This window comes from Hippocampus bargibanti, linkage group LG02, assembly GCF_051943395.1.
Source record: "Hippocampus bargibanti isolate YZ-2025 linkage group LG02, ASM5194339v1, whole genome shotgun sequence".
Lineage (NCBI taxonomy): Eukaryota > Metazoa > Chordata > Actinopteri > Syngnathiformes > Syngnathidae > Hippocampus > Hippocampus bargibanti.
In genome coordinates this window covers 12655001-12668348 of record NC_142735.1, presented here as the reverse complement: position 1 = coordinate 12668348, position 13348 = coordinate 12655001, and the positions used below count along the sequence as shown (strand labels likewise).

Genomic DNA, 13348 nt, shown 5'->3' with positions numbered 1-13348 from the left:
GTCCGCGGGGGAGCTTGGTCAGAGTTCACATTGTAATAAACTGCACTTGAAACAGGAGGGAAATCTTAGAAGTGTTTCTGGACCTCTTTGGTGAAATTTTGAGTGAGTGTGCTTCAAGATCGAACAAATACTCGGAACAGTTCAAATGGCACGTGCTTCACGTGAACAAAATGCATGATGCACACACATGTCTGCTGCACTCGTCAGTCAAAGACAATGCACCATGCAGGGAGTGACAGATGTTCAATGGCACTCCATCACAAATGCAAAATAGGTTACAGTTTTAATAAGTAAAATATTCCTTGTTATTTTTTAAAATAGTGTTAATAAAAATGTTTGATTTTTATTGATTACATCTGTAACTGTTTCATTTTATTTTATTCTGGACTCGAGTGGACGAAATTTTTAGAGAAAAAGTGAGAAGCTCGGTCATGGAAGAGGGGTTCACCTCCGCATCGAGAGGATCCAGAGAAGGTGGATCGGGTATCTGAATAGGATACCTTGCGGATGCTACCTGGGGGAGGCCTCCCGGCAGGTGAATACCCGTGACACGCTGGAGAAACTATGTTTCCCAGCTGGCCTCAGAACACTTCAGGATCACTCAGGAAGAGATGGAACTAGTGGTCAGGAAAGGGAAGTTTCCCTCTTCAGGCTGCTGCCCCCGCAATATGACCCAGGATGAGTGGTGCAAAATGGATGGCCTTGTGGGTGAATTACAGTATTTACTTTGAATTTAAGTTTATTTTTTATTTAATTATTTTTTTTACTAATTTTTTTTATGATATTGTGTTTTTGATTGATTGATTGTTTTAAATATTCTTGAGTGTTTTATTGTTGTATTTCTTTTTCATTTATCGTGATTATACTATTCTTATCCAGATTTATTTTTAATTTTAATTTAATTTTATTTTTTATTCTTCGGTAAAAAAAAAAAATATAATTTTAATTTTCCTAAATGTCATTATTGTTATTTTTTTGCTGGTGCACTTTTCTAGTATTTTTTTGTGTTTCTTATCTCGCCTCAATAAATTGCTTGGCATTTCATTGTGAAAAAGAGTGAAGCAAAGTTACTAAATATCATGTCCTTTCGATAAGATGGGACACATGTCAACACAATCACTTGACAGTGACATGCAACTTAATTTATCTGTGCACAAATCTGGAAAATGCAACCAAAAAAAGCAATGCACGGTAAATGTGTGCTTGAATAAAATTGGAAATGAGACTCCTCTGTCCTCCTTTCCCACTTTTTGGATTGGATTGGATTGGATATGCCTTTATTAGTCTCACAGTGGAGAAATTTACATTTCACAGCAGCAAACTGATGAAAGGAATGAAAGTAGAAAAACGAAATACATGAGCTGCTGGAAAGGCAGCCACTCTCGCGGTGCCGTCTTGAAGTCAAAAGAACAAAATAAATAAATAAATAACAAATAATATGACCGCATAGAGACAATATGACAAAACAAAGACACAGAGAGACATTCATTCTTCAGGACTTTCTGTACCCTCTTTGTGATGACATGAAGCATTTCCAGATGAAAGAGGAGAGGATCAAAGTGGTCAAAGTTTTTGTATTAATTGCAGACCTTCTTTGTCATATTGATAGTGATAAACCAGATAAACAAAAACAAAAAAACACATGCCACATGCACGTACAAACGGCAGTTGCATGAGTTTGGCAGCCAGGTGGTTCAAGGTAAAGTGGATGCAAAGTTATCCCATGGCAGTGGAGGGAAGCTGCAAGCCTCAATGGTGGCAGTCCTATTTCTTTGAAAGCTGATTTATCACCGCAACCTCTGCCAAGGAAATGTCTTTTTTTTCAACGCACAAAGAACACAGATTTCCAAAGGAGGCCAGAAGGCGACTGACTGCATGAGCCCTACTAATCCAGACATACACTAGGACCAAAATTGGGCCCGAGAATATTAGTTGACGTGGGGATGTGTGCTGTCGACACCCGTCAGGTCCCGGAAGGTAATGCACGTTAGTTTTGCAGAGTTAGGGAAGAGAATGGTATCTTGGGGAGAACGAGTGGCAACTTACTTGGTGAAGGGACTTTTGACCTGCCCTGAAATGGACCAATGATAACCATCCTGGACTGTTATACTTTCATCTACAACGGATTGACAGGCCAGTATAACATCGCACGGACATCATGGACAGTGCTTCTGGGTTGGCTGACTGAGGTGGTGCGGTGTTCCAGCTCAGGCTGGGTGATTAAATGGTGGAGATCAATGGCATTGATCATTTTGAGGTCCACATAGACTTTCATATAGGGCAAAGTAAAAAAAAAATGCTATTTGCAATTATTCGTTCAAGGTCATTTGCATTTTCTGTTTAAAAAAATATTTATAGAATGCATCTTTATTTCATAGTGAGGTATTGAATAACAAGAATTTTGACCGAAAACGGGTTTTTGTCGGAAACAGTCATTCCAAACTAAAACTGGATTTGATCACAATTTGGCAGCAGTAAAAAAAGCAATATGCTAAATGATGCTTACCATATTTCCGACATAATTCATGAGAGCAGCTCGTAATTACGATCGCAGTGATCTCCGCTTCTCCTTCGATTAAATCTATTTTATTGGTGATGACGTCTTCGGTGGTTAAAGTGTCCCTTTTTACTGCTGCGGCTAATAATTGGATTCTCCCTGAAGCTGTATTACAGCTTAAAATCTCCCTCGTGCCCCCTACTTAAGGCAGACTGCTCACTTCATTATTCGTGTTCATTTTCGCTGCAATAACAATAAAAGAAAAGAAAAAAGAAGTGGGACTGCTGCAGGCACAAACAGTGCTACTCTCAATCATTCTCTCTCTCTCTTTGACAAAATGCCAGTGTTTTGACTGCAGCTCGCCCGAACACGACCAACAAGCAAAGCACGTCACAAGAGATGTCTGGACACACTCACAAGCTTGTGAATGGAAAACTGGTGCGCATAGAGGCATAAAGTCCGCCTACGCATCCTTGATCATCTGAATACAAAAGTAATAGCATCCACGTTAAATTTATAATTGCAGTGGTAAAAAAAGCTGAAAATCTTTCTATTTTCATTGTAGTATCATAATGCCTAATAAGCCGAAAGGAAAAGAAACAAGAAAGATCATAATGCCTAATAAAATATGTTTTTATTGTAACAACCATTTAATGGCACAGGTGTCAAAATCAAGGCCCGTGGGCCAAATCTGGCCCACTATATCATTTTATTCGGCCCGTAAAAGCAAATCTTATGATGCTTGCTAAAGTCTGAACCAAAATTTCAAATTGTCCAATGTAAACCCCAATCATTATTCATTACTCGTATGTGGAACTGCCGCGGCTTGGATTGGAGGCGGATTTATGTGGGACAGGCGACAATCTCTTTTCGTCAGTGGATGCTACAGCTTCGTGTTTGCTTTCAACGTCTAGCTTGTAGCAGGCGTGCACATTTCACCATGATGTCTCTAATCCACTAATGAAAAGGACACTTTGATCCTTTCCTCTTTCATCTAGAACCGCTTCATACAACAAATAGGGTGCAGAAAGAGTTTAAGATTGAATGACTGTGTGTGTCTTTTGTGTTGTCACATTATTTGTTATTTAGTTTTTATTGTTTTTTTGACTTCAAGATGGCACCGCTAGAGCGGCTGCCTTTACAGCATCCTTTTTACATCCTTTTTTTTACTTCTTTCTTTCCTTTCCTATTACTTTCATCAAATTTCTGCTGTGAAATGTACATTTCTCCACTACGAGACGAATAAAGGCTCAACCAATCCACTCCAATCCAATCCATTAATTTGTTGTGCAATCTATATGTAAAATGTGGAGGAGATGAAACATTCTAATGGCTTCCCCAAATTCATAACGCCCCCCCGAGAGGAAACCGTGACTACAATGTGGCCTGCGGCAAAAAAATGACTTTGACACCCTTGATTTAAGGCATTAAACGGTTAATGCATGCATTATCGTTTCAAAAATATCTGTCCACAAATGTCGTGAGGTGGAAGTTCTGTCACTTTGTGAACACTCATTGAACAAATCACAGTGAACAAAACAAATTGGTAAAAAAAAAAAATTTCAGAATGCAAACTTTCCTTTCATGGTGGCATTTTGGCCCTTAATGTATGATTTCCTTTTTTTAATTCTTGAATATATTTTGTTGTTGTCCGAGACATCTGGCCATCTATCTGTAAGATAGTTAAAAGTAAAACTGTGAATATTGACTTCGCAAATCAATTTTGAATTTCTGGTTGGGGACCACTGTCCTCCGAAGAACAGGCAACTGTGAAACAGGGTGCTAGGAATCACTTGTAGCAGAGGGGTGAAGGATCTGTGCTGTGCTGTGCTTTCTCCTTGTGTTGTGCAGCCACTGTTGGCTATGTACTTCACGCAAATGCAATCAAATTAGGCTACTCCATTTTTGCTTACTTTTCGTTGTTGCTGACATATAAACACACACACACACACACACATGCGCAACTTCAATGTTTATGCACCAGTTTGTTGTCTCTACTGGAGGTAATGCACAAGCAGGATTATTGTGTGTGATTAGGATTTTGGGATCTACGAGATTAGGGTGATTAAAGGGGGCGGGGATAGGTTATATCACTGTAAAGTTACCAACATGCTGCTAAGGCGCAGGCAGGAAGGGAGGAGGACTGCTAAAGAGCATTTAGCATTACTGAGCATTACTGTCTGACTTAAAACAGATTCTTTTCTTACAGACAGTGTATTTTAGGTTAGATATCAAGTAGACAGGATGAACTTAATACACACATGACTGTCTGCCTTCGTGGTAAAAACATGCATGTGGGTCAGATATCAAAACAGGCGAAAAAGAAGAGAGAAATTTGTCCTGATTACCCAACATCAATATTATTCTATCAACTACTTTTACTTGAAAAATGTGCTTCATTTTTGTTCAGTGCTTAAAATTCTAATTTTGTATTTGTATTTAAATATAGAAACTTTGCCTTGTGCAACTGCTTTGTTTATTGCATCCATCAATCCATTATCTTAACCACTTTATCCTCAGATGGCCACTGGCAAACTGTAGCCTATGCCAGCCATTTTTAGGCAATAAGCCGTGTACTGCCAGAAATATTTGTAACAGTTAAAACGATGAACAATCAACATTTAAATCTGATCGGTTAGCATGCTATGCTATCAGGTAAAATTATGACCATTGAGATAGCAGCTAACTGAACCATAAACCCTTGCTGACTGCTACAAAGCCTACTCCAAAGCCAAGAAAGCAGTTTCAAACATGAACAAATATACACAAATGAAAACTACCAAATGCATTAAGCTATCATTGAATGCAATGAGGTCCAAGAAATGCCACCACATGAAGCGTCGCATGCTAGCCAAACTGCTCACATTATTGAAACACTACCAGTCACTTGTTCAATCACCTCCTGTTTGGGTTAACGACTTCTGGGTTGGTTGATGGATGATGTCGAGACGGTCAACACTAAGCAGCTTTTGGTTGTGTTTGTCAAGTCTGAGGTTTGTTGTCACAACACATTTGTGATGATTTCTTTATCTGTGTACGTGTGACTGCGCATGCGCGTGCATGTGTAGTGTGCGTGTGTGTGTGTGTGTGTGTGTGTGTGTGTGTGTGTGTGTGTGTGCGTGTGTGTGTGCGTGCGTGCGTGTGTGCGTATGTGTGTGTGCGCGCGAGGGCATGTAGGCGTTCAAGGGCACAGGTGCAAAATGAGGTTAGGAAAGGTTAAAGGAAATTTCCATTGGCCACTGAATACATGTGCACAAACAAAAAAAACACACACACACACGCACACACACACACACACACACACACACACAGGTGCCAGCATGTTTTGTCGCTGTGGCAACCAGGTGCCATGGGCAGGTATAGACTGGTATGCGCAATGTCAGCATGTACTTATATACACAGGCACACGCACACTCACACACACACACACACACACACCCCACTAACACTAACACAGATTGTAAGTTGTCTTGCATGACTCCACCTGACAAAGCATTTGTTGTTATTTTTAGTTATATCCTCATTAAATGAAAGCTTCATTAATACGTACAGTGTGTCTGTGTGTGTGTGTGTGTGTGTGTGTGTGTGTGTGTGTGTGTGTGTGTGTGTGTGTGTGTGTGTGTGTGTGTGTGTGTGTGTGTGTGTGTGTGTGTGTGTGTGTGTGTGTGTGTATGCCTTCATGATAGATTTCACATTGAAGGACAAATCTGGATCAGCGACATGTATCCTAAAATGGTACTTTCAAACCAAAATGGTAAGACTTCATGTGTATTCTTTTTTTGCATGGTCCATGCTCATTCTCATTGTACATGCTGTTATTAAAGTGAAACTGGTAATGTTTAGTTTGCTATGATAAAGTCAGAGATTGAGCCTAAAAAATTCGATTTTTCAAGTATGGCTTCTGGACCTTTTGTGAAATTATTGATAAGATGCAAATCTACAAAACTTCAAACTTTAGGTTGCGAATTAAAATCTTTGCACCGCGGATGAACATGCCTGTCCAATCAAATGACCGCAACTGTATGATCCCGAAAGTCGAAATAGAAGCCGAGTAAGCACCTTGATGAATTATTGAGTGAAAATACGATGCTCTCCAATGGGCTGGGCACACATCCGAGCTGGACACCACATCAACCTCTGAGGGATTTGGGAGTAAGTGGTCGTGTTCTCAGCACATGGGCCATCCCGCCTCAAATGTTGCCATTGCCATTCTCAAAGGGGACCAGAGCTTCCTTCCAACAGTAATGGCATGTCATTCCATATCTATTCAACCCAGAACGTCCCCAGTTACACCTCTTTGATTTACCAGATGATTGTTCTATTAGTATCTGATGATGCCGAAGGAAATAATTTGAAGTGTGAGCCTCCAACCTGAAAGGATTTACCATGCGCATGCGCAATTGCTGATAGACAGGGGCAGAATACATTGAAAAAGCAATTTATACAATAATACAATACATAATGATTTATATAGCGCTTTAACAACAGCTGAAGCTGTAACAATGTGCTTAATATGGACAACTATCATATATAGGAAATAAACGAGTCACAAAGATAGTAAAAGGCAACAGGGAGTAAAACTAAAATCAAGTCTGAATCATGTTGAGTCAAATGCCAAAGAGTACAAGTGCGTTTGAAAGATGGGCAGCGAGGAGGCTTGCCGAATGTTCAGTGACCAGCAACGAAAAAGGCTTGATCTTCTCTGAGTCTCCGTTTAGTTTTTGGCACATCTAAAAATGTCTGGTCAGCGGACCTGAGGCGCCGGGAATGTGTGTAGGGGTGGATGTACACCTAATTGAAAACAGAAGATGAGGGCCTCGAACATTGTGGGACTATTAAAGGCATTCTGATTCTGATTCTGATGATCCGAGATTTCAATGTCACTTGAACCTTGTTGAGCTGTAACTCAAATCCCGTTTGAGCTACGAGGCTAACACTTCAGATCCTACCATCTGGCATAATCAGGCACTAATCAACAGTGACAATTGCTTTTAACAGGTCAGGACATGAGACGTAGGTGTGAGCTGTTAAATTTCACAGCTGTCTCACTAAACCTACAACTTTCGAATCCGAAAATAAAACATCTGCCTGCAAACCTCCCCAACCACAACCCTCTTATTTTAATCGTCTGAGCCCTCCAACTCACAGCCACAACCCTAACCATCTAACCTAAGTCAGGGAACTACTAACTTCTGAGTGCCGACTCACAACAACTAGCATCTTTGTATGTTTTCTATCACACTTCTCCTCCAGGGTTTCCAACTGGCCTTGGGCATGAGTTGGCCAAAAAAGAGGGACATTTGCAAATAACTTGTGAAAAAGCTACATTCAAGTGAAATGTGTCACGAGACTGTTCAAAAATACAGACCTTCGGGTGTAAACATGTCACCGTTGCTGAAAAAGAGAATGCAAGTGAAATTCATTCCACACTTACAAAGACTGTCTTTCTGAACAGTGTATGGGTGGAACAAAACTTTTTTTCATATTCGCCAGATGTTATTTTTGAATTATTATACAATTATCAAGTACCAGGATATGGAATGATATGCCCCAACTCTAACCATCACATGGAACCCAATTATCGTCCTCTGACGCTTAACACCAACATCAACTCCAGCCAAACTGAGCAGCGTAAATAAATTATCAAACTGTGCTTCCTGGTGGAAGCAGAATTCATTAAACACGAAAGAAGACCCTACCAGTGCAAACTGCAAATAAGGTAGTACACTTCAAAGAGTGTGATTATAGTTGCAACTCTGAGTTAAAGCTGCAGTAAGATTTTAATGGTGACTGGTTGCACCTGCAGTATCAGGAGAAACGTGCCCTGTGAGGGACTGACATTTGAGATGGTCACATGATACGCACACATCGGTTCTTTGCTGACTCACAGTGCGTAGGAGAGCATAATGCACGGGGGCTCCGATGAAATGACTTTAAGCTTTATTAACTTTTTCATTTGCAACTTGTGGTTTGAGAGTTAGCAAATGAAGGTTGTGCAGCGCTTGATTGGTCGTCTTAAAAAGTGCAAGTCGTTTGACACCATCGGCTAGGCAGTTTTCCAAATTATTTTGATGTCCCTCTGTATTTTTCTTATTTGTAATCTACGGCAAGACATTTAAAGTTCATTTAATGGCCATGACTTTGATTTACAAGTAACCTTAAAATATATTTCTTCTGTGTAAGCTCTCAGTCGTACAGGAGTGGTCCATCGATGAAAAGGTTTCTTCAGCCGTCATCTCTAAATATCTTTGTAGACAGGAAAGAACTCTGTGTGACTATTTGTACAGTGCAGGGTAGCAGTAAGCATGAATAACTGGCAAGAAGAGTCCTTGAATGAATTACATTGTGACTGACCTTGTTGTGGACTATTTCTGATTCGGTGGATTATTTCCACGTCATTCTGTTTATTTCTATTGGGTACCCCGGTAGTTCGAATAACTGGCAAGGTATTAGGTCTGCTTGATGGGAAGATTGTCTTATGATAAATTGTGTTTGGAATTCACACAATATACGTTTAATTAAATTAACTCCTATATTTTTTATGATACAGAGCTGTTGTTCGCAACAATCATTGCATTGGTTATTCCATCAATTAATAAAACTATCATATAATATTATATATTATATATATATAATGTGTCAATTGCCAACCACAACCGGCTTACATATCAGCACATCGACACTTCAGCCTCCTACCACTATTTAGAATGCAATGCGAGGTACTACAGGTGGTCGAGGAGAGTCACAGCTACCAGTTCACTTTAAATGACTCTATTGAACAAACAGTATCAATAATAATAATAATAATAATAATAATAATAATAATAATAATAATAATAATAATAATAATAATAATAATAATAATAATAATAATAATAATAGGGCGGACCGGTAGTCAAGTGGTTAGCACACCGGCTTAACAGTGCAAAGGTCCCCGGTTCGTGCCCCGGTCCGGCCTTTCTGTGGAGTTTGCATGTTCTCCCCGGGCCCGCGTGGGCTCTCTCCGGGTCCCCGGTTTCCTCCCACACTCTAAAAACATGCATGGCAGGCCGATTGACCACTCCAAATTGTCCCTAGGTGTGAGTGTGTTCGTGACTGTTGTACATCTTTGTGTGCCCTGCGATTGGCTGGCAACCAATTCAGGGTGTCCCCCGCCTGGTGCCTGAAGACAGCCGAGATAGGCTCCAGCACCCCCCCGTGACCCTAATGAGGAATAAGCGGTATGGAAAATGGATGGATGGATAATAATAATATTTATTATTATGTTATTTTTTTTTTACGGAACTTGTTACTAGCACATTCCTACACTAGCACACAACGGCCACAACTGACACCCAGGTACTCAACGTGCAAACTTGCTATTGGTTTGCCAGTTAACAGTCAGCCGTATGCTGATCCACAGACTCCCACATCACTGCCATGCCAGAATGTGTTTTTTTAAATTCCACACAAATTCGTAATCAGAGATACTACAGTGCAGTATTTAAGGAGGTGGCCCAAGAAAGGATATTAATACCTGCACCTCCACACATATTTTGTGTTGGTATTGTTGATTGAAAAAAAACATTTTTTGCCACGTCACCTTTCATAATTACTGAATATTTTCACTGTTTGCAGGAGGCTTCCTATCCAAATTGTACTTGGTTATTAAATTTCACATATGATGCATTTACTCTAGACACATATTAATTAACATTTGAAACATAACCGGCCGCGACAAATGTAGCTCAATACATGTATTGGAAAAGGAGGAGAAAAGAGTGTGTGAATGTACAACACAGGGCATTAATGACAGCCAGCCAGCCCAGAGAGAGAAGAGTCACATGCTGGAGGGAAAATGAGGAGGAGGGCGAAGAGGAGCGCGTCACCGACACGTCATGTTGACGCCTCCCCTCCTGCCTCCCTCCTCCACTACAACTCACATGACTGCAGCAGCTCAGTTCTGTAACACATCACGAGGAGTAGTATTACAAGGGGGGTGAGGAAAATGGGCAGATAGTGGCAGAGAGAAATAGAGACAGAGAGAGAGAGAGAGAGAGAGAGAGAGAGAGAGAGAGAGAGAGAGAGAGAGAGAGAGAGAGAGAGAGAGAGAGAGAGAGAGAGAGAGAGAGAGAGAGAGAGAGAGAGACTGAGAGAGACACACACACACACACACACACACACACGGTTAATAACCCAGAGTAAATATTAACGGAAAAGATAAGATTCAAAGCAGACACTTGTTATTCCTGTAATTTCAACACGTAAACGGAATCATATTCACAGTTGATATAATTTTTAGGCCTGCTCCAACGTGACATCAATATTGAGCTCATTTGGAAGTTGACACATGGACTGGTCACGCTTGTTTTACCTCATGGGAGGGTAACATCGGAGTATAAAGACCTATATACTCACTCGGTGCAAGGTCACCTTATATACATAAATACAAATACATACACCATACGCAATACATACATACACACACAAATACATACACTAAAAAGTGTATGTATGTGTGCGTGCGTGTGCGTGTGTGCGTGTGGGTCAAATACTAAATGTTGCAATGCCAAAATGAAATGCAATTTAAAGGTTACTACAGTGTGTTATAAATAGACCACTGCATGCACACTCCCAAACACACACTTAACCTTGTTCAAGTGCCAATCTGCCCGAACACATGATGCAGTCACCAATGTCAAACAGCAGTGATACAGTGGCAAACTGTATAAGGGAAGGCGGGCAAGGGGTGCATCCTGTATAAGGATGAGATGGAGGTAGGGAGGGACTCTAGGGTCAAAGTATGCATGTTTGTGCGTGTTTGGGAAGCGCGGCATCCACCCAGGAGCAAAATGAGGGATTAGAGACTTGATCCCTAGCCGCTCTGTCCTGTCATACACCACCCGCATCCGGAGCTTCGTCCGAGAAATAAAAACGAATTTACGATTTGCTTCGGGGATTTTTCTCACCCTTGCGTTTCTACCGCAACGCGTGACATCCAAACCGCAGAGGATGGCCTCCAGAACATGTCGGCGAACAGCATTGTCACATCAGTGGTGTGATTTGTGTGCCACGTTTCAGCTTGTAAAAGTTGCACTTAAGGGAAAGATGCATAAAGGCACCTTGACAATCCGCTTAAAATGTGATTTTATGACGTTCGGGAAACAATGCAAACATATATGGCCAATATATAGCGTGGAGAATGAAGAGCGACCGTCACCCGTTTTGTAACAAACTATTACGCAAACACCTGCGCCAAAAAACAACAGCTCCAATGTCTGATCGCTAAATAAAGTTCCCGTCACAACCGTGCGGCCAATTCGGTCACGCAGTACCGTGAGACTTGACCCAACGTGGAGGCACAGCGGGCATTCGGCAGAGAACTCCCTCCTCGTACAGTCAACGCAACAGCTTCTTACAAGTAACCGCTGTATCGATTCAACAACAAAACCATGCAATCCAATCTACAAATATGTGTGTTGTATTGACTTAACATAATGCTTTAAAAAATCATTTCGGGTGGGCTGGGGATGAACGAGCCCCCGCCGGGGTCTCAGTGCACACGTTGTCAGTACCACCACGTGTTCTCGCCGGGTTCCACTGACAGCTAACTCGCTGAGGGGAAAATGCGTCAAAAACTTTCCAAAGTCAGTGCAGCTCCGCAGTGCCACAACTGCAGCGCGGGAGGGGGTGATCACGCACATCACCGCCGCGTAAAACCACTCATTGATCCGTCGCGAATCAATCGAACCGAAGATAATGACAAATGCACCTTCCACGTGAATCCGCAAGTCAACACACTAGCCGGCGATCTGCTGCTGACAAGCCGGCAAAGGGCTCCCTCAAGCCGGCCTCTGGCAGCTCCGAGCATCGGTGGTGTGATGGTGCTCGTGGAGACGAGCCAAGACGAAGCAAAAAGCCAAGGGGACAGCCTGGCCAAGAAACATCACCCGCGGGTCTTACCTGGCTGTCGGGGTTTTCTGTCAGGTAATTGAAGACGAAGGACGAGAGTTCCTCATCTAATAGTGGAGCGCAGTCCGCCATCTTCTAGTGAATGAGGCGCCTCGAAGCCAGGCGGCAGAGTAATAGCAGGAGAGGTGCAGTGCCGCTCGCGGCCTGCGGGAGCGTTTCTGTTTACACAAGGATCACACGTACACACGTACACAAACACACACTTGCATATCAACACAAGTACATCCGTAACGGTGGTTAGATTATCCCAAATAAAAACAAACCCCAAATACACTAATTAGAATGAAAGGGCAGACGTCCCCCAAAGAAGAATATGACTACTGAGTCATAAGACAGCATTTAATGCAATATATATTTAGATGTTTTGAGTTGACGGAAAATAAATACATAATGAAAATGTTTGTTTGCAACTTGGTAAAAATTCACGTATTTTCGGCGTCCCAAACAGCATTCCCTAAAAGTCACTAGGAGGAAAGCACTGGAAAATCTTTGAAGGAAAACAACTTCAGTCCCCGATCACAGTTACACTGATGGACAGTTGGACACAAATATCAGTGCACCTGTCCGTCATGCAAAGCAATGTCCCAAATTCAACAGGAAGTCTGTCATTTTGGCTTTGGAGAACACATTTTTGGTGAATTCCATCACTAGACGCTAAATTGGTTGGCCATGTCTGCCATGGCAAGATGTTTGGAAAAGTCTCAAGGACCACTGCATGGAAATGAACAGGAACTCAGTCATTTTGGAATTGACAGGAGGTGGTTTGAAGATGCCATTTCAGGGGAATTTCAGGACTTTATAGTTCACAAAATAATTGCCACTGTAACACATTTCTCCAACAAACCCTAAATTGGGTGAGCAAGTCTATCATAACAAGACATACATACTGTAATGTCTGTA

General features: G+C 41.5%; 1 protein-coding gene across 1 annotated transcript in view; it reads right to left on the bottom strand.

Moving 5' to 3' along the window:
- Window positions 1-12585, bottom strand: part of ppargc1b (peroxisome proliferator-activated receptor gamma, coactivator 1 beta) — a 64635-nt gene extending 52050 nt beyond the window's left edge. Inside the window, exon 1 of the mRNA XM_088989410.1 lies at window positions 12440-12585. Within this exon, the coding sequence (XP_088845536.1) occupies window positions 12440-12520 (81 nt within the window). The 5' untranslated portion in view covers window positions 12521-12585. The remainder of the gene's footprint in view (window positions 1-12439) is intronic.
- Window positions 12586-13348: the final 763 nt, after the last annotated feature.